We start from the raw sequence: 22870 nt of genomic DNA on the forward strand, positions 1-22870 counted from the left end.
GAAGTATCTAGGCAACGTTTCGATGAAGTCTCATTCATCATCTTCAGGCACCAGACCCACACCCACCAGAGCCACACAAGATGCCACCACCACACTTCCACGTAAAAAGCAGACTCACACCCACACAGAAGATGAGACACGACCACGGACCAGAAGCCGCACTGCAGCTGCATCACTACCCACTTCAAACCCCTCCGAGCCATACATGAAGCGAACTGACCCCCACCATGAAGATGCAGCACGACCACGAACTCGAAGCCAAACAGCAAGATCACAGCTCACCAGCTCAAATCCCCCAGCAACTAAGACTAACCTGAGCACAACCAAGCCCCCACCTGAACAGAACACACCTCCAGCCAATCAGAACACAGCCAACCCCCCAACCAATCAGAACACAGCCAACCCCCTACCAATGAGAACACACCCCCACCCAATCAGAACACAGCCAAGCCCCCACCCAATCAAGTCACACCCCCACTAGCAGTTAAAAGGAAGAAGCAGCTGCAAGCTCACATCACTCTGAGAAGCACAGAGCGGAAGACACAAGCCTGAAGATGATGAATGAGACTTCATCGAAACGTTGCCTAGATACTTCCAATCTTACGTGGGAGAAAACCCGAATAACCAAAGATCCACATATATATAGATATAGATATATATCCATAAATAAGGTCAATGTTTTGAGAAGTTCTGTCTGTTATATTGATTGCTAGATTTCTTTCCGGTATTTCCCTAGGTAAATTTCCTTTAAGGAATGTAGTTACAGTTAGGACTAAACTTTATCAGAAATCCTTCAATCAATGCTATATACAGTATATTCTAATTTTTTTTTTTTTTTTTTTTGCAAATAGTTTATTGAGAATGGCAATTGAAAATCTGATTTATTTTTTTATAAATTTTCCCATTTGAACTGTTACATCATGGATTCACTCCAGTAAATTTTAAACACTTTTATGAACTCTAAACTATATAAATTCTGGAGTGATCACACATATAAAAAATAGCACTGGAACAAGCATATAAAATTAATATTCTTCTTACAAAATAATTTTCACAAACTATCAGTTAGAAGCTGAATGTAACATGTAAATTATTAAATGCTCATGACATCTAGTTGGAAAAGACTTTATTCTGCTGTTCTGTAATGTACATTTGTACATTGCCATCTGTTCCCTATCCTTATCTCAAGATAATAAAATTGTCCTTTTAAATATGCTTACTATATATGCAGTGTGTACATTACAGGCATGGAACGTGTATATTGAAAGCTACTAAGATAAGATGAACTTCTTGTTATTCAGCTTAATGTAAACATTTAGTTAAAATAAGCAGCAAAAGTAGCCTCCATATAATCTTGGCTACTTAAATTAATATGTAATAGTTCATGTGGAACAGAAAAGAATGTGGGCCAATTTCATGCCATCGTAGCTTTATAAGTGAAAGATATTCACAGCCATTCCCCAAAGTTCAGTATTTCTTCACCTATTATAAGTTGTATTGCTAGGATGAGTCAGATGGGAAACTTCAGGCAATATGCATATAAGCACAAATGTTACATATGTGCATCAAAATGGTCTATTCTGAATTAGAGTATGATTCAAACTACTTGAACAGATACAAATTTAGATCCCATTATAATCAGCCATGAAGTCACTGAATCCTGAGCAAATCTCAGGATTCATATTTAATCACTTGTATTTAATCATTCAAGTATATGTGATTATTACAAAAATACCAACAAAGTTAAAGTCTATTAAAATAATTCGTTGTTGAATCCAACATAATCAGAAGCAACCCAATGAAATCAATGTCATCATTAATTTAACTCCTACTATTACGGTAAGATTGTCTTGATTCAATCAATTTTTTTAGCAAAGTTAAACTGTATCTGTATTCATTCTCAAGCAATGAAACCTTACAAATGTAAGTGTGAATTAGCCTTCTAAATGCTCATATTACAGTCTACATAGCCCTATACTTTCTGACATGGATACAGACTAAATTAAATCCTATACTTGCAAGGGAACAAACAATTCTCTGAATTACATGCAGCTGGATAACAGGAAAAAACCCATTCTTAATTCTTCTTCAGGCAAAGTATGTTACAGGCAACTTTGAGGTTCACACAGTATATCAACACTCAAGTAAAAATTTCAGCACTGAGGTTTATGGACTGAGGTGGAAGTAACACAACTTTTTAAGTAGATAGAAAGTTAACTACTTTCTACTAGACTACATTACACTTTTAATAAAATTAAACAATTCTGCCTAATAGCTAACATTAGACTGTAACCACAAATTATTCATAGCTATCAAAAGTTACTATGGGTAACTTCAGTTTATCTCAAGGATTCTACTGATTTCACAAGAACAGGAAACTAGCTATATATAAAACTAATCATTTATTCTATGCTATATTTTCCAATTCCAGAGGATGAAATATTGTACCTTGTCTAGTACAATATGCTGCACAACAAAAGGAGAAACAGAAATTTAATACTTGTAATATACTTCTCTGAAAACTTACCACGGAGCATAAAACTTGATGAAAGTGATCCCATTAGCCACTTCTTTATCGAAGTCTTTTTCAGACAGGGAAAGAACTTTGCCCTATCAAAAGAAATGAAGGTTAGAATCAAATTGCCTTACCCAGGATCCTAATTATAAGCCCTTTGTTGTGGATATGCAACATTGATAGCTCCAGGAACAGCATAATCCAAAGGGAAATAGAATGTTCCAGAGTTCTCTGGAACATTCTGATCCCACACTGGCAATTTTTTTAAAGTGATGCAACATCTTTCCTGTTTTATGCCCACTGCTGCTAAAACTGTGTGACAGGTAAACAGATGTTGAAAAGAACCAAATGTAAAGTTATGGAAATGCTAATGAACTTTTTACTTTTTTTGGTCCAGTGATCTCTTGGTTTTCCCATGGTTCTTCTTTTTGGATAATCTTGTTTATTGTTATCCCGTTCCCGTCTGACCTATCCATTTGTACCCTGTCACTTTGCTGGGTCACATACTAAGACAGAAAATATTTCTGAGTATCTCAACCTGGCAACAGAATATGATGTCACAAGGATAATGACTGAGTAAAAAAAAAAAAAGCAGTGAAATTTAATTTGCTGCCATCCATGAGGAAGTAAGCGTACTATATTTCAATACACATACAATATATGAATAGCTTAAACAAAGTGAGAATGAGGAACTACTTTGGTTTTGAAAATAGTGGCATATATTTTAAATTGGGCTAGAACCCTAGTTTAGAAAATAATTTTATTGAGAAAAAAAAAAAACCCTTTAATGCAAGAACTTCCAAAAACCTACCTCAGGAGTTATTTCTGGTAAAGGTGCTTTGGTGGGTTTAACTTCATTCATGGCTTCCTTGGAATCTTTTAACTGAGATTCAATATACTCTTTCAAAGAATCTAAATCTCTCTTTCCTTTGTATTGGTCAATCTAAAAATCAAAACACAATTATTACTAGCTTAGCAAACATTTTCTAATGTCCCATTAGAATATGATCATGTTAAATAGTTATTGCAGGATACAATAGCTGATAAATATATTGTTTTACCAATGGCTTTGATTTAGCTGGATACCTAGTTTAATTATTTTTTTAAACCTTGAAAATCTGAATCTGTTTAGACTATGATTCTTTGCTGAACAACACTTGAGGGAGTCATACTGAAATCAGAATTCAGTTTAATTGGGTTTAAACAGACATTAGGAAAATCAAGACAGGAGGGTTTTTTTGGGTGGTGGGGGAGGGAAACAGCATTTTGACTGCAGTTGTACATGAGCAAAAGGAAGAGTTGGGTTTTTTTTACTCCAAGGAGAAGGAATCTGAAATGGCAGAAGACAGTGCCAGAAAATAAAGGAAATGGCTTAAACTAAAGAACATATTCAACAGGTAGAACACTATTGGGCCTTTATGAGGAAAATAGCTAAGATCTCATTATTCCAATGAGACTTCTTCATTTTAGACCTTGCCTGAAGGCTACCACGACCCTCTTTTATCTTCCTAGTGAAATCCAGAGTTCAGAAAAGATTGCTTTTATAAATTCAGCATAAATAAGACTGTAACTCTTACAACAAAGTTTATCTTCACTTAACGTGCTTATGTATTATTATTCAATAATATAAAGATTTAATTTCAACAACTAGAGTGCCAGGTTTTCATAATCACATTTGAGGTAGGCTGAAAGATAATCTAGTCAAAGCAATTCTGTAATAGTAAATCTGTAATTTCACAAATAAGCCCAATTTGCAATATTCTTACCTTTTCTCCACCTCTGAACCAAAGCAGAGTTGGATAACCGCGCACCTGATTTTCTGAGCAGATTGTAGAATGCTGTGTACAGTCCACCTGGGGATTCAAGATTTTTCTTTAATCCACAAAGCCCAATATTACAGTGTAAATTTATATAGTAAGTATATCCTTAGCAGCTGTTTTAAAATGTTTAAATCCATATACTGAACTATACAAAAGGAGCAACTATTGAATTGATGTACTGTAAATTAAAATGGGTTATGTATGGAGTTATATTTATTAGAAATAGTGTTAAAATAAAATACGTATTTCTACACTTATAGGCTCCCAATTTCAAACCACAAAAGGGGAAATAGAAAAATTGCTGCCTAAGACTAGAGTGAAAAAAGAGACATGTAAAACCCAATACAATAACTAAATTGATAACAGAATCAAAGAACAAACATGAGAGTTGATGTTGAAAAAAGCATAAAGACATGAATAACTTTTTGAATAATTTCTGTAAGCATCATAAAACAAAACCTTGTCAAAACCTAAGCAAGAAAGAATTCCATGCATGGAAAGCCAGGAAAGAAAGAACAGTAAGAAGATGAAAACAGCAAATGATCATAGAAATTTAGAAGTTGAATATTTATTGAATGGAATGAAATAGGGGAAAACAATAAGTAAGGTTAAAGATTATGAAAAGAAATCAACAGAGATGTACAGATACTGTAGATCCATCTATCTCTTGTTCATATTCTTTATGTTTTTCAAACATACATTGTGACTAGATCTTTTTAAAACCTAAATATGGTCAAATAGAAAAAGCTACTAAAGAGAAACAAGATTACATGTAACATTTAAACACACCAACAGAAATATTAAATGAGTGAAAAGTTAAGAAAGTTATAATGGACTTAAGCGGAGAATCAAGCAGTCTGGAAGACAAACAACAGTGCAATCAGCAAGGCATGAAGAGTGTTTTTTGAAAAGAAAACACACCTTTTAAAGCATTATAAAGAGAATTGACAGACCTCAGCTAGAGTAGTAATGTGAGCCAAGCAAGGCAAAGAAGAATCAGAGAGAATATGCCCAAAACTCAACTTGCAGAGAAGACTGAAGAATGAAGTTGGGACTGAAAGAGAAAAAGAAGATGAAAGTGACAATTTAAGGGGAAACAAATCCTGTCTTGTGTACACTGAGTTTGAGAAAACGATTGAGCCACCTCCAACTCAGAAACAAGCCTAATTTAATGGAAAATATTGGACAAACTTTTGTGTTTTTAGCATATCACTAAAAATCATGCATGGGGATATTTGCCTTCATACAGAAGTTTCATTTTTGTTTTTGTTTTTAGAAAATCTAGTAGATTCAGCAGATATTGAGGCTTGTTTTCTGTAATACAGAAGCAGGGATAAAATACACCTGGAAAACATTGTCTAATGATAGTGGATAAGGACTAAAGAGGAAATAGGATTATCAAAAGCAAATATACAGTAAGTAAAATAATCAACTAAGAACAACATCCAAGGATCCTGAGAGGAAGCTAGAGCCCATTAAGGAAATATAGTGTTTGTTTAAAAAAAAAGTAACGATAGGAGGGAAACCAAGAAAATGTCAATAAACTTCAGAAAATGAAGCAAAGGAATAAAAAATGAAAAACTGTTTCAAATGGTAAACAATCAAGGAGAATAAGAGCTGATAATAGTTCTTCTGATGTGACACAATTAAGATAATTAGAGACATTAAACAGAGTAAAATCTCCCTCAAGACCAATCAATACATTAACACCATAATAAAAACTGGAGTCTAAATATTTAGGAACAACTTAAAATTATTAAAGGAAACAATTTAAACTAATGGCACAAACTGAAACATAAAAAGTAAGATTATCTAGAAGAGTAGGTAAACATTACATGTTTAAAGTTATAGGGTTTGGGGGAATAAAATAGATCATTGCTTTGGGCTAGAAAGTAAGAAAAAAGATATGTCTTTCTGGGGAATCTGCAAGACAGCTCTGAGTGCATGCATATTCATAGCAGCTGCACCCTAAACCTCAATCTGAATGGGAGGGCATACAGAGAAGACTCTCAAAAGATGATTCCAGGGCTTGGTGGAATATGCAAAATAAGATACTGTGACCCCAAATAATGGAAGACTTAACCAGTTTCTACCTGAAATGGATCCCGAAATGAGCTGAGACAGACTGAAATATTGGGATGATATAATCCTAATACCCAGTTTTTGTTATTTCTGTAATTGCTATATTTTATATCACCTAATATTTTCAGACGGTATTTAAGAGCGCTGCTCAAACTAATATGTCTACCATGGTATTCTTCTGCAGAGGACATAAAAAAGTGCCAAAGAGGTTCAAAGATCTTCCTTATAACTGAGTGAAGAAGGGCAAGGGCTGAGAAGAAAGATGACTGGCTGTTGTGTATTTTGTCAGCATCCTTCAGCACTTATGGCATCCAACAAAAGTAATGATAGGAACTGAACAGAAAAGTTGGTAGCCAAACAATCAAGATTAAGGTGTGAACTACACAACAGTACAATTTAAAATGTAATTAGTAGAATTTTATCAGAATAAAAAAGGGATAATGGGGGCAAATCTTGAAGACAAGGAAAATGTTAAGTAAGGAATCATACATAGGAAATAATTAAGAATAAGAACTAGAAGTATGGAGAAAGATAAACCAGGGTAGAAAAATCAGAAAAATGAGTAGGAAAAAGAAACAGTAGCAATCTATGAATTAAATTTTTTTAAAAAAACCTTAATTTTGAAATGAGAAAAAAAGGGGAAATAACCAAAAACTTTCATAAAAATGAAATGAGCCACCCCATTTTTCATAGCAGGAATACCCTAAACCTTGAGAATATTAGAAGCAGAGTTGTTGAATTATCAGCTGCAGTATGTATGTATGTATCCATGCAACCATGCATGCATTTAAATGTGGATGCACGCTCAACTCTAGTTAACTCTTGAGTATCTAAATTTATTAAGTACAGAAATTATTTCTATATGACCAAAGCAGGGAGGAGAAAAAATTAATTCATTTTACTTTAAAGGCAATTATTTCTCTGTTCCTAATGCAGTAGAACCTCTGGTCACGACCATAATTCGTTCCATAACTTTGGTCGCAACCCAATTTGGTTGTAACCCAAACCTAATTTTGAAAATTTGGTGCTTACAAAAAATGGTGCAGAAGGAAATTGGCCGCGGGGGGTTTGTGAATTTTGGGTCAGAACCCGATTAGGTTGTGATCATAAGCATTCGTGACCAGAGTTCTACTGTGCGCTGATGAAATGAGATCGGATAGTCAGGTCAAGCAAATAATATTTTTAAGCCCATTAGACTCAATGGAAATATAATAAATTAAATAAATATATTTTAAAGCAATTTTTCCCAGGCTAGTCCTTAGGACTATAATTCTGAAACAACATGGCTTTAAAAAGTGACTCAATAAGAAAGAAAATAGGTGAGGAGCAACATGAAACACGAAAAATAAGTTAGCATAAAAAAGGTTTACCAGCCCCAAACTGCATTTTTTTAAAAAGGTAAACAATTTTTTAAGGGGGCTTTCTTACATATGGCTGATAATTTCTTTTCACTTTTTAACAGTACACCCGATTGAATATTCAAGAGTATCAGCAGGTTTTCCCCGCATCACAATATAACTGTACTCCTTTCAGTTGTTCCAATACCTACCAGCAAATGCCTACAATGAAAACAAGAGTTCTGTCATAAAAGTAAGCTGCAGGACTGGCCTATTTCTTCTTTAAAATAACAAAGCCTATGATACCCGTGTCTCTGTATTAACTACTCATGAGATTTCTTACAAAAGGTATAAATTTTTCCAGAATAAACTGTTGGCTAAAGGTACTTCTCAGGAAGCTGAGGACTCAATCAATCAATCTCAAGCAAATGAACAAGCAAATGCATTTTGACTAACACACAAGACTCCAGTAAATTCAGGACTTATGGTGGGTGAATAGCTTGCATGACAGATTCCAAAATGGGAATTGATACTGCTAATTGTAGTCTATGAAGCAAACAGTGTTCTTTTTTGGGGGGTCAGTGCTACTCCCAGAGTAATTCATTTTCAGTTTAAGAAGACTGGACTACCTTGCCGATCAAACTTACCTTTCCAATCTTGACGGACTTCGACCGTTCAAGGGAGAGAGACAACTGTTCCCAAGTAGGTGCCAATGCCTTGCAGTGGCCACACCAAGGGGCATAGAATTTGATGAAGTGATTGCCTTTAAAAGAAAAGAAGGGCTGCAGTATTCACACAAAACAGACTTTATTCATTCATTTAGTTATTACATATCTCTCTTTATGCAGTACAGCTTTAAGAAGAGGCTTATACTGCATTTAGATTTTCATTCCCAAAGAAGCACACTTTGATTTCCTGTATTACACACTAAGCTTCTAGTTTTATACTTAATACTCTCAATAATTTACTCTGGATTTCTCCATCCTAATAATTCACTAAAAGCACTAAAATGGAGTGTGCTACACAATCACTAGCAGATCGCGCAAGTGGGGATGCTTGCCAGCCACTTCCGCGGCCCGGTTCTGAATGGCTCAAGGTCCGTTAGTGGCCGTGGCCCAGAGACCCCTGCCTTATAATGATATATTTCTTTTCAAAGTTCTCAGTCAAGGCAAATAGCAGAAATGAACACTTGCTAATGTAGCTTAATTCTAAAACTTTTCATTAAATTTCCAATTACATTCCTCTTTAAATCTTATAGATCTGCTTGGGTGGATGACAGCAGCAATTGCTGGTGAATTCTCAGCGGAGGAAGGTACTGGAAATAAAATCTTTTCCAACCAATGTTGCAACTAATAATTTATTGGGTGGCATAGATTTAATAAAGTAGAAAAGCCCTTCAGAACATCATTTGGAACTGAACTGCCATTCACACCACAGAATAGCCAGCCATTGCTCCCACTCCAGCCTTTAGCTGAGAAATGAGGATCAATCACCATTATAGGTTTAAGATAGACTACAGGTCAGCACAACTCATAGAATGTAACATTGTTTAATGTTCCAATCATACAGAAACTGCTACAATCATACTATTAATCAGATTATGGAAGGCCTGCATCACAATGCTGTCTGGTCTGAATTTTTTTCATTATGGGATATTATAAATTAAAAGTTCTTTAAAATAAAACATTAAAAATTTTCATTATCAATGATCACTACATACATTTGATAAATGAGGGTATTTAGTACTCTCTGAGCTTGGTTGTTTTCTTGCAGATATTTCATTACCCAAACAAGGTAACAGCTAGTAAAGAATGCTGCTTGCTCACAATTCTAGTGGCTTGTCCTGTCAATGTTGGTTGGAATGGTCTTGGAGATTCTTTGGTTGGGCTCTTTACTGTTAGCTTGTTGGCAGTTCCTTGATTGGGATAGTGTTTACTTCTTGAGTGTTGATGTTAATCTTGGAGTTAAACTATGCTCATCTGGGTGTTAATTACTGGTGGGGAGGTGTTTAGGTCTTTTGTTCCCTTTTTGGCTTGTTGATTTATTCTTTTGCAGTGTGTACATGTTGTTTATATCTATGTGTCTATTGATGGGCAATTTATCAGACTGCCAGGTTTCCAGGAATTCTTTAGTGTTTTTGGACTTAGCTTGGCCTAGAATGGTCACATTCCCAGTTGAAACTATGGTTAAGTGTGTCCATATGTTGTGAAATTAAAGACTTTTCATCATGTCTTCTGACTGCTAGCTGATGTGCATAGATATGTTCTGTTAATCTTCTGCCTATTTGTCCTACACAGTGGCTGTTGCAGTCTTTAAATTGTATGTTGTAGGCAAATCCTGTTTTTTCTTCTGGGGCTGGTGAGTCTTTTGGTTTACTTAGGATGTTTTGAAGGGCTTTAGTTGGTTCCCTATGGTTTTAATAGTTTATTTGTGATTTATGAGATGTTTTTGATATATGGCATTATTATCCTTTTTACACCTTGTGTTGGTTATGCTATATTGGATTGAGTGGCCAGGCACTTTTTGATGAAATTGCCATTTTGTTGGAAGATGTTGTATAGCTGATCTATTTCCCCTTTCTGCTGTTTAGGGTTGCTGGAGTATGCTTGTGGTCATCTGAATAGAGTTCCTACACAACATCCCTTGTGGGAGGTTGAGTTATTGCTTTGGTAGTGGAGCATTAAATTGATTGGTGTGGGTGATTTTTAGGTACATTTGTGTTTCTAGTTTGCCATCATTGTCTGCTGATCAGGATATCCTGATCAGCAGGTAGTGACTTGTAGTGAGTTTCTTCTTCCCAGGTGAATTGGATTCCATTGAACATGTTAATGGTAGTGTGGATGTTCTCTAAGTGGTCGGGTTTTTTTTTATTATGGAGAAGGTGTCAACTACATATCTGATCCATATTTGTGTTGTATTTGTAGGGTTGCTATTGATCCTAGATGTTGCATTACAACCTCCGCTAAGGGACTTGAAAGTGATCTTTTCAAACTAAGCCTAACGATATGCTTTCAATTCGATGGACATACTTGCCAACAAATTAAAGGTACACCTGTGGGATCAACATCAAATCAACAATCAAGTAGTATACAATACCACAATCAAGGAATTGTCAAACGACCCAACCAAAGAACCTCCAAGACCACTACCACCAACACTGATAGTGCAATCCACTAAAATATAAATTGAGAGAAAATCCCATTGCTTACTAGCACTCATGATATATTACCTAGTTTGGATAATGAAATGTCTGCAAGAAAACAACGAAGCTCAGAGAGCACCAAGGACCCCTCATTTCAATCCTGAGCCACAAATATTCTCTTTAATTTGATCAATCAATCAATCATCAATAAATACAATTACCTTCTGCTACATGTTGCTTGAAATTAGCTGCTGAGAGCTCATAAAGACCTTGCTTTGTATCAGGTGCTTTTGATGGCTTCGGTTTAGGTACTTCCTCCTTATATTTAGCAACAAGAAAAAGAACATAGAAAGTAGCATGCTTAAATTTCAAAAAGATTAAGAGTTACAGGTAGTCCTAGATTTATGATAGGTTGTTTAACAACCATTCAAAGCTACAAAAGACTTTAAAAAATGTTCTTACGACCCATGATTGAAATACTGGACCTTACAACTGCTGCTCCCTACCCCCAGTCACGTGATCACATTTTGGGCACTTGGCAACCAGCTCAGATTGACAAACTGCCATGCTCTCATGATTGTGGGTGACAACTTTTTTGTCAGTTTGACCATTTGGAATAATGAATTTGCTTAACAATCATGTGATCTGTTTTACAACTGTTGTAAGAATGGTAATAAAATCACATTCAATCACACTGTGCCTTGACTTACGACTGCAATTCCAAGTTCTGTTGCAATTATAGGTGAAGTCTACCTGTAGTTATATTGCTATCTACATAATAAAACTATTAACTATCCATGTTAACAATAAACATTACAATTTGTGTCTGTGTGTAGGTGTGTCTAGTTTGTTTCAGTGTATGAGAGAGAGAGAGACAGACAGACAGACAGACAGACAGAGACGAGAGAAGAAAAAGAAGAGAGAGACAATATCTCCCTAACAAAAACACAAAATTTTGGCATGATTAAAAATGAAGACATCATCTTTCACTACAACATATTTTTCACAAATTGATGTCCTGGGACCACATCACCCAGAATTCCCTGTCCAACTTAGACAGGCATAGCTATAGGGAGTGAGGTTGAGGAAAGGGGTGACATGATAGCAGTGTTCCGATATCTCAGGGGCTGCCTCAAAGAAGAGAGAGTCAACCTATTATCCAAAGCCCCTGAGGGCAGGACAAGAAGCAATGGGTGGAAACTTGTCAAGGAGAGAAGCAACTTAGAACTAAGGAGAAATTTCCTGACAGTTAGAAAAATTAATCAGTGGAACAACTTGCCTCCAGAAGTTGTAAATGCTCCAACACTGGAAGTTTTTAAAAATACGTTGGATAACCATTTGTCTGATGTGGTATAGGGTTTCCTGCCTGAGCAAGGGGTTGAACTAGAAGACCTCCAAGGTCCCTTCCAACTCTGTTCTTCTGTTCTAAACCCCTAAATTAAAATCCAGAAATTGCCATATTTCAAGAAAAACGAAGAAAGGCTGACAGCAGAAGCAGCTCCTCAGGGGAGAAATTTTCTTCATGCATACATATAAGTAATCTGATTTTGGTCCAATAAAGAAAACAATGGGTCAATTTTTTTTAATTTCAATTTCTAAGCACCCTCCTCCAATTATCACGAAGACAATAAAACCTGTGTTCGAGTTCCCCTGAATTTTAGCCAAAGCAATTTCTCTTTCAATATTCTTCTCACATCTCCATAAAGATAAGATTCCTGGGCTCATAAAATTTTGTTCCAAATGTAAGCACTGCTCTACTGGCATCCTTTAACAGTTCAACTATATATTGTCTCTTGAATAAGGACTGTTTCTGATTACTTACATCAGAGCCCTCTTTTAATTTCTTCAACATCCACTTCTCTAGTGACTCAAGTTCTCTAGGTCCCTGATATTTTGCATCTTCTTGGTGTCGTCTTAGTAATTTTAGACTGCAAATTTAAGAAAACAACAAGCAAAGTAAGTTCATAGTCATTTAAACTTGAAACATTTTTAGAACAACCATCATGTCATATCGGATCCCAAACAACTTTCTTCACAATGGTTTATTAACATTAATTCTAACATTTCCGTTAATTTCAATAGCATAGCCTTGGACTTTCCGAATTTAAACTGCCATTGTTCTGTAGACTTTCAAAAACATGAACACACTACCAATAAACCTTATTTGTCCCTAAAACAAAGTATGTATTCTTCGGCTCTAAACAAAGCTATTAAGTTTACAAGGGAAATGATAGTTGCCTATGATTTTATTAAAGTAGCTATATTCCCCTTTTTTTTCTCAGACTCTGGATTCATTATGCATTAGGTGTTTGTATCTTTCTTAGAAAATATTTTAAAATGGGAAGAGAATGCCTGAAAAAAATGGCAGAAATAAACCAGATCTGCTCTGGTATTTATTTGGCTTGCAAGGTAAGCCAAACTGGAAGTTAAGCTGTTAACTCTCTAAGTGAAAAACACTCTTATATTAGGAATTATAAAAATAATAGATTTTAAAAATACAGCTCTCAAGAACTAAGTGTGATCTGCTGCTACATGTCAAATTCTTCTATCTGTGGTTTGCTAATAAAGTAGTGGATAATTTACTATAAATGCAAAACGGAGAACATGATGTCACCAAACGCAGCTTGGCCAGGATGAATATTCATAAAACTTCTACAAAAGAGAGCGGAGTCTTTAGAGCAGAATATTTCTGCTGACTATAGCTCATGCTAAGAACCTTACAGCTTTGGAATTATACCCTAAACTTCCTGGCTCCCCATTGTTTCGATCTTGATTTAGCAACAGTTTCTTAATGTAAGAAAATGGTTAACACTTTTTTTTGTCCTAGTCTATTAGAGCAATTCATCTACTTTCTGCTGGTTATAAAACTGTTGTGGTATATTTGCACAGCTGTGCCTACCAGGTAGAAACACATTTGTTTACAATACGCTGCAAAGGGTCAGTAATGAAAATATTGCATGCTCATCTTATATCACCATACTGCTTTTACTACCGTGAGTGAAATAATTAAAGCAACAGATATTAGGAGACTTTTGCAGGTACTCTGATTTTACAGTTGCATAAACTATTGTTACTTACATGGTATATTCAAAGAAGGGGATGGAATTAATACAAACATAGACTGTCATGAATTTACCAAACAAACACTCAGAAGCTCTCTTAATAAAGAGTTGAGGGAAAACACATAAAGTGAGTATTATTTTTTTACACATACGTTGGGTATCCCCTGACACTATGTTCAGAACACAATGGAGTATCTGCAGTGCAGTCCATTTTTACAACATAGACCTGTGGATTATCCATGTTGTTGTATTTATCTGCAAGTTCATTCCACGTTGGATGGAGACTCTGGCAATGCCCACACCTGCAAGTTTTAAAAAAATATTCTGATGAAAAAGTTGTTAAAATTCTGAATCTACTATTCTATTTTTTGAAATTAGTGACATGAGAAATTCTATATATAATATATCTAACATATTTTCTCTCCCATATATTGAATTTTATCTAAGGATAAAAGGTAGGTCTTTGCCCCAGTTCATTTTCAGTCTGCATTTCTGAAACTGTGTTTTTTTTTTAATTATTTGGTTCCTTCAAACTTTGGCAGAATTTTTTTTTAATATGAGAACAATAAATATTACAGTTTTTCTTTTATTGCTAATGTTACATTAGCTGATAAATTAGATGTGACAAATCAATTTATTAGAATAAGAGTGACATTTCTTTTATATCTACTACTGGGATAAATACAATATGAATTTTTACTGTACTGATCATTGATTGAATGTCTATACTTTAAAAACTCATTGCTGCCATCAAAAAAACAAAGCAAAATGAATTTGACACTTGTTATTTGACTTTATCTCTTATCTTCAGCTTTGGCATTATCTTTTATCTTCAGTTCTTTTCCTATCCGCATAGTAATCAAGGAGTTGGGTACTATATTCAGCCTCTCATTTATCCCAGGATCGTTTGGTTTTAAACAATTAGCATTTCACTTAACAATAATGTTGTTTGAATGGAGAGTATATGACAAATTGTTTCCCTTTATTCAAAGACCTTAGTAAAAGTCCTCCATCTTTAATTAGAAATTATGTGGTGAGTCCTAAGGAGCTACTGGCACCTTCTGTTGTTTAGGCAACAGTTATTTGAGTCCTTTCTTCCTTTTTATTTTGCCCTTTGCTTTCCCAGAGCTGGTATTTCTCAAGCAAGGATGGCTGGAGAATTCTGGGAATCGAAGTCCACCCATCTTATTATAAGTTGAGAAATATTGCCTTCAACAATATTCTTTAACATTTTGACTTATCTGGGAATATCAGTTAATACTTCAAGTTGTATTAAAGTAGCAAACCATTTCACCTCAAGTATGAATTGAAAGCTTCGTTAGAATGAAGCAAACAGCAAGATTCTGAGTCACTTCCAAATTGCCTCTCCAATATAGAATCATAGAAATAATTTTTTTTTCTCCATAGCCCCCAGTTTGATCTATCTCATTTCTAAGCTCAATCAAACTTTATTTGGCTTCTTCCCTCACATCAAATTTGGTTCCATTGTATTTAATTTTCAGGCAGGTATTGTTTTTTTTAATAAAAAATTTATTTGGGTTTTCACAAAACATAATACAAGTAAAATTTCTTTTTTTGAGAATAGCATGGTCCTGGGTTATCACTTCTCCATACAGACACAAATTCAATTTCATATTCATCTTTGTGTTCTATTCCAAATCTTATTACTATTTTAACATTTTCTCAATAATTTTTCCCTTCCCTTAGTTTTCTCAATCTTACTTTTAATTATCTCATTCCTTTCTAAATTCAATTATATATATATATATATATATATCTTTTTCTAAATTTCAATACCTTTCTAGTCATTATATTTATACTTTTGTCTATTCTGTTTCAATTTCAAATTTTCTTTTCTCATTAAACAAAATTTTCCCCTGTAGTTACTAATTGGAGTATGACACCTTTGTATCTTTTAATTTTTATCCATTCAACTCTTATTTAAACTTCAATTTATGCCTTTACAATTATAACATTCAATATAACACATAACTTCCAGTCTATTCTGCTTGGTACATTCTTAAAATACGCACTAAGTTCTTAAAGAGAAAATATATATATAACAATAATAAATAAAATACTTATTCTATTCCAATTCAGCTCTATCATTAATGTTAGTTATAATCTTTGACATCTTTAACATTCCTTTTCAATAGGATATCATACTTCTAGGAACACTTATAATATTTCCATAATTTTTTCATGTTTCTTTCATATTTCTCTTCACTTAAATTTTTATAACACATTTATAATAATTAAAATGTTCCCCTCCTTTCCTAATTTCATTCTCTCATTCTCTTTCATTTATTTATTAAACATTCCATTACATTACAATGAGTATTTTATCTATCATTTTAATCACCTGTTTCATATTTTCAAAGTTCATTTCTATTTCTAATATAACAATACTATCTTATGTACCTTTGCAGAATCCCCCTTTCAATTAAGTTTTCACCCATCATCTCTGTGTCTTGTACGCTTTCCCTGTTTCTCTTATGTCCTGGTTCTGTCCTTTATAATTTCTTTTCCTTTCCCTCTTCCCCCTCTTCTTCTCCCTTCCCTTTTTGACCCCTTCTCTCTCTAATTCTGATTCTCTCTTCTGTAATCCTCTCTTCTGTTTCTTCCTAATGTTATAATTGCTTTTCAAACTATTCTTTTTTGGGGGTTGTTTTTTCGGATCTTAAATTTTTCACTCCCTTTCCCCCCCTTTTCTTTCTTTTCCCCACATAGAAATACTTGGTCATTGAAGATGGCTTCTTCTTTGTCCCGCCCTTCTTGTTCTACAGGCATTTCTTGTTGTTTCTCATAGTTCAGGATCTCCATTTCTAAAAATTAAAATACGAAGCCAAAAGAACCTCTTCCTTCTTGTGCATCTTCTTTCTGCTTTTTAAGTTCCATTCTCAATTCTTCCAAGAGTGATACTGTTAGGGATAACATTGTTTACCCTAACTGGTTTGGGTAAAAATAATAAATATGGTATCATGGTTTGTTAGTTAAAGTGTGTGTAACTTTAACTGCAAGAATGTAATTAAGGGTGTGGTTGTAAAAGCACTATATATGAAGCGAGGCAAATGCAGCTCTCTCTCTCTCTGGCTTACTGATCCCTAATTACTGGATGGATTGATGACTACGTTCTTGTAGGAGTGTTGATTTTTCTCAACGGAGAGAAGATAAGATTGGACTGATTTATTGTAATTGTACTGACATTGGCTATTCAACACGGACTTTGCAAATAGAGTATCCCTGACAAGACTTGACTGAAATTGATATATGACTAATGGAGCGTTTATTTGACTATGCTATAATTCTTAAATGGAATAAACTATATTTTTGATAGCACAAGCGTATCTGTATTTTTACTGCGTGTTAACTGGAAAACTTATCTCACACATTTACCTGTCTTCCTATCTGACTTCGCTGCACGTTCTGTTTAGTTTGTTTTCCTTAACACCCGTTGGGGAATCCAGGCTTAACAGATACCATTTTAAAAACTTTTAAACAACCACCCAATTAATTTTAGACCTTTAAATCCAATAGCCAAAAATCCAAAAATCACCAAGTAATCCAAATAATCCAAAGCTGTTTCTTCTTGCTTCTTTTTTCCACTTTCTCTTCCTGGGGTTCTCTTTATCTTGTTACAAAGTTTCAGTTAAAATGTAACTTTTGGGAATCTTGTTAAAGTTTCACTGTTAATTCCTTTCACTTCCAGGTGGTCTCCTCCCTTTTTCCAGATCCCGCCCTTTTGTTTTTTCCTTCTTTAAAAAGTTTTTGAGAATCCAGAAATTTTTATTATCCCCTTGACATTTTATTTTCAGTTTAAATACCTGTTACTGTCAAAGTGGATTTTTGCCAATTTCTTGCTTAAATCTCTTAGTTGTCAATATAGGAAAGAAAAAAACCCAACCCAAATCCTTTCCCTTCCCTCTCTCATTCGCAGCTTCAAAGTCTTCTTTGGGAACAATGTTGTTCTTTATAATTCAAATTCCAGGGTACCTTGTATTGTTGTTTTTCCAGTTCGACCTAGTCAGCCAAAACTTTCTCTTCTTATCTTTCTCCTGCACATTCTTTTCTGGTCAAGTTCTTCTTTGAGGTGGCCATTTCTGACCACCGCTACAACCGCCTTCGGGAAAGGGAGTAATAGCCAGCTGGGGAGGAGAGATGTGGCTCTCCTTGACCCTGCTGGCAGTCTCCCCCCTCTTCACCACCTCTACAGGGTGGCTTAGCCCCGAAACCAGACGGCTGTGGGCGCTCCAGTGACGAGCACAATCACAGATTTCGGTCTGTCGCCGAAGAAGCTCAAACCGGATCTCCCAGGCAGGTATTGTTTTGATTGACAATAATTGTCCCAGCCTCCTTCACATAGGGCAAGATCTTTCTGAACCAGAAAATGTTTAAAGGAGTGGTTTGAATATAGGACAGATAAGAAAGAATCAGCAGTTCTTTTTCCACTTACAAAAACCTCCACATTAACTGCCTAAAATCTATGCTTTTAGGCACCAGTAACCAGACAATAGCTATTCTGGTTCAATATGGCATTCCCATTAAGCCAGTGAAAATTTAGGAATGGTTCTGAAATTCTGCAAATCTGACAAAACTAAGAAATACTCAGCAGCCCATCTTATGAAAAACCCACAGGTCCATCCCCATTCTTTAAGGTCCTAGAACCCCACATTTTTATTTAATAGCTAAATATAATTAGTATGTTATCGTGAACTTGCTGTGCTCTTTATAAAATACATAAAACAGGCTTGCCCTTTTTATTTTAAGTCAATCTATGCCTTTCATAGTGAACTAATATAAAGAAATAAATCTTATAAGACATGTGGGGGGGGACATGGAGATCAAAGTGAAAAAACAAATACTTCATGAGATTAATTATTCTGGAACAGAACTGAAGAATGCTAGCAATAATGAAGCCAGAAAATCCTACAAAAACAAACTTCTGGATATTTTGGTTGATGAACGTGACACTAATTATTTGAAAATAAATACCGTCATCACAGCCTTTGCTATAAATTTTTTAAAATATAATAATTTAAAAACCAACATTTTAAGAAATGAAGTAGTAGTTATGATTATGATGAAGACTATGAAATACAGTTTCTAGAACTTTTATCATAGCAAGTCTCACTGAATTCTTAAAATGCAGCCAGAACCAGACACAATATTCAGGGCAAAATCTAACAAATGCAGAATGGTGGAATTACGACTTTCTATGATTTGGCAACACTATTCCTATTGGAAATATTGAATCTGCATTTATTTATTATTTTGGCTACATCTTGCTATTGACTCACATTCAGTTCATAATCAATTTCTGTTGAAAACTCTTTTCCACAAGTAATACATATTGCCAAGAATAAGTATCCGTCTCCCCGAACATTTACTTATGGTATTATTTCCTAAGAGAATTCTCCATTTATCTCTGCTAAATTTATTTTCTTTACATTTCTTTAAGGAATATTTTGCAGGGATGTGGCCACATAAGATATCAGAAGTCCAACTCAACTGAAGACTCATCTTATCTTCCTTAATGACCCCAAATTGTTGTGAATGTTCATCTTCCCTTCATTGGAACTTCCTGTAATTATGCTTATAATATTTCCTTTTCTTTCTTTTTTTAAAGAAACACTGACCAATGTTGAGATTCTTTTTCATGAATGATCTCTTACTATGGAATTCTACTTATAAATAATTGAAGTTTATTAAAATCTGTCTAAGATGTATGCTTGGCTATATCCAGGTTTAGGTGAAATCAGGAGTTCTAGCATGACTTATTTTCTCCTCAAATGCTTTATACATCATTAGCCAAGTCTTCTTTACTGATGTCAATCAAGAAACAAAAAAAAAATGTTTAAAAAAGCAGTTTTAATAGCAAACAAGTTATAGAATCAAAGCAAAACTTCACGTTTGATACAAAATGGCTGTGATTTCACCTGGGAATAGTGAAATTTAGCAAAGCAAGGTCTAATGTCTTCATTCAGTGGAAGCAATTTCTATTGGCAAAATTGCAGAGGAGACAATGGTTTCCTCTTCCACTATGACCTGCCGTGAGTTCCAAAATCTGCCATAGAGGGGCCTCCCAATTTTCACAGTAGATTTTGAAGTCATGCAGAGGGAGTTGCAGGAGGTCCAAAAACAGAAGAAAGTTTTGCTGTTTGCACAAAAAGGAATATAGCCTCTAGGGCAGAAATTTCTCCTTTTTACAAATATGCATCATGCAATTACAACAGTGTTAAGTGCACACATACACACTCATCTTGGTCTAACTATTTCTCGTTTTATTGATGTGGTAATTTGACCATGTCTTGAATGGACTATTTCTTTGATAGAATCTAAAAACTGTTTCGATCTGCACATTTCATCCCCCTAAAGTTTTGAATTATTTGATTCACCATTCTCATTTCGCCAAAGGCACTGTTGTTATTTTTTAGACTACTGTATGATGACTATAAAGTCATCAATGCTAAGAACCAAGCAGAAATATTGACAAATCAAATTTATACATGCCATCCTTATACCACTGTATCTTATTCTTGCAAGGTGTAGATGTCACAGAACTGCCCTTGTCATTAGAATGACTTTTCTCAAGAAGGAAATCTAGGGCGCTATTTTAAGAGTAGCAATTAGATGGTTATGGGAAAGGCTGTCATTGAAATATTATGTCTCATAGGTCAAAATATTTCAGGCCAGCTCTTTGAATTCCTATTTGTGTCTGTATCAATGACATTGCAAATAAATGTTTCTAGAGCCATTTCTATCCACTTTCCTACCTGAGTATGAAAACCTAAGAAAATCACAAACAGAAGGCCAGCTGAGTTTGGTTTAGAAAACTGTACTTTTTGGGATTCTTGTGGGTATTAGCAATACTTTCAAAATAAAATTCTAGCCACCCATTTAATAAAACTTGTATTAACTTAAAAGCAACCAGAGCTGATAGAACATAAATTTACAAACTGGATAATTCCACAAGCACGAGTTTCATTTTTTCCCCTCTATCCCAAACTTTCTATGTCCTTCTCTGTTTTTCACTTCTGAAATCCAATATTGTGAGGGTTGCACTCCCCACTCAAAAATCTCTCAAAAATCTGTGTTTCAAGCTCTCTTATCTAGGGTTTTATAAGGAAATTTCTATAAAGTTTGCACCCCTACAAAGTGTTAGATTGCCAATAGCAGAATCTGTAGCTCAGGTTGAACTGTGTTGCCGGGGGTGTGTGTATGTTCCTGGATGCCCGCTAAGTTTGACTGTTTGCTTGCAGACATTTCATTACCCAATCAGGTAATATCATCAGTACAAGCCAAGCAATTCAGTCTGTCCCCTTTTCACTTTTGCAACTGACTCCTTCAATATTTTGTAGGTCCCAGGAAGTCATCAAGAAAATATCCTTGATAGAGTCTATTTTCCCCCCATTTAGGGAAATATTTCAGTTGACAAAGTGAGTTGACAAAATGATATATTTCAACATAGTTGGTTTCCCCCCCCCTTTATTTTAGGGTGACCTGACTCACTTCCAAACTAATAAATACTGTGCTATTCAAATAGTATTATTTATATACTATTGACTCTTTCCTTCCCAAGTTTCTTTTGTTCACCTCAAAGCAATTTTGGATAGAGCAGAGCTCACATTATGGTTACCCATAACGTCCCCAAAGCCCCATTCACAAATATTTACCATGTGCCTTAACAAACTGCATCTCCATGTCACCTCCTATTTCTCCAGCAGCCCTTGGAAATAAAAACAAGCAAATGAGCAGTGTGCTCTGAGTCACATCTGTTGACTCCTCCTACAAACAGGCACAGCTGAAAAATATGGTTGATTCTGTCCATGGTTCACTTAGTGTGTTGTCTGAGCCATGGAGTCTGGTTTGTTTCCCTTGGAAAAAGTCAGAAAAAGCAGCCAAGGACAAACTGATGAACATAGGACTGGCTGGACACATTATTTAGTAAGATTTTCCATCTGTTTTTCCATCTTTAAATTAACTTTGAAGTGGAAACATAGAGGATATCATGTAAAATCCATTTAAACTAATAAAAAGAATTCAGACCTTCTCATTAAACAGGTTACAAAAATCAATGTAGGCTACTAGAAATTGGATCCTAGGAAACCTGTTTCCTAGATAACATTTAAATTATGATCGCAACTCTGCCTACTCTGTATTTTCATTCTTGCTGAGACAAATCTAAGAAAAGATATGAACACATAATTAGTTGAGGGGTCTTTGGTGCTCTGAGCTTGCTTATTTTCTTGCAGACATTTCATTACCCTAACTAGGTAACATCATCAGTGCTAGCAAGGAGTGCTGTTTGCTGTCAGTTTATATTCTGGTGTCTTGCCTCTCTGTATGGGTGGGGGATCTTAAGAGATTCTTTGGTTGGACTGTTTGCTCTTTGGCAGTTTCTTGATTTGGGGTATTGTTTACTTGACTGTTGTTCTGAAGTTAACCTTGGAGTAAATCTATGCTGACCTGGGTGCTGATTACTGGTGAAGAGATGCTACAGAGTTGTTGTTTTTTGTTCTCTTTTGGGCTGGTTGATTGTCTCTTTTGCATAGTCTATAGATGTTGTTAATGTCTATGTGTCTATTGATGGTTTATTTGTCAAAATGCCAGGCTTCTAGAAATTTCCAGGAAATTTTGGACTTGGCTCGATCTAGAATTGTCACATTTTCCTAATTGAAACTATGGTTAAATCTGTCTATATGTTGTGAAATTAAAGAATTTTCATCATGTCTTCTGACTGCCAGTTGGTATTTATGAATGCATTCTGCCAGTCTCCTGCCTGTTTTCCCTACTTACGCAGTGGTTGTTGCAATTTTTACATTGTATGTTGTAGATGGCTCCTATGTTTTTTTCTGGGTTTGCTGGGTCTTTTAGGTTTGCTTAGGATGTTTTGAAAGGCTTTAGTTCTCCTT

General features: G+C 35.0%; 1 protein-coding gene across 1 annotated transcript in view; it reads right to left on the bottom strand.

Annotated features, from left to right (window-relative positions):
- The window catches only part of TXNDC5 (thioredoxin domain containing 5), a 32903-nt gene that overhangs the window by 4706 nt on the left and 5327 nt on the right, over positions 1-22870 (bottom strand). The window contains exons 2-8 of the mRNA XM_026676671.2: positions 14111-14260; positions 12719-12824; positions 11118-11214; positions 8402-8517; positions 4282-4368; positions 3327-3458; positions 2528-2610 (exon numbers count right to left, since the gene is read on the bottom strand). Of these exons, the coding sequence (XP_026532456.1) occupies positions 2528-2610; positions 3327-3458; positions 4282-4368; positions 8402-8517; positions 11118-11214; positions 12719-12824; positions 14111-14260 (771 nt within the window). The remainder of the gene's footprint in view (positions 1-2527; positions 2611-3326; positions 3459-4281; positions 4369-8401; positions 8518-11117; positions 11215-12718; positions 12825-14110; positions 14261-22870) is intronic.

Source organism: Notechis scutatus, chromosome 3, assembly GCF_049901735.1.
Source record: "Notechis scutatus isolate UNSWTSFEM ecotype Mainland chromosome 3, rNotScu1.2, whole genome shotgun sequence".
NCBI lineage: Eukaryota > Metazoa > Chordata > Lepidosauria > Squamata > Elapidae > Notechis > Notechis scutatus.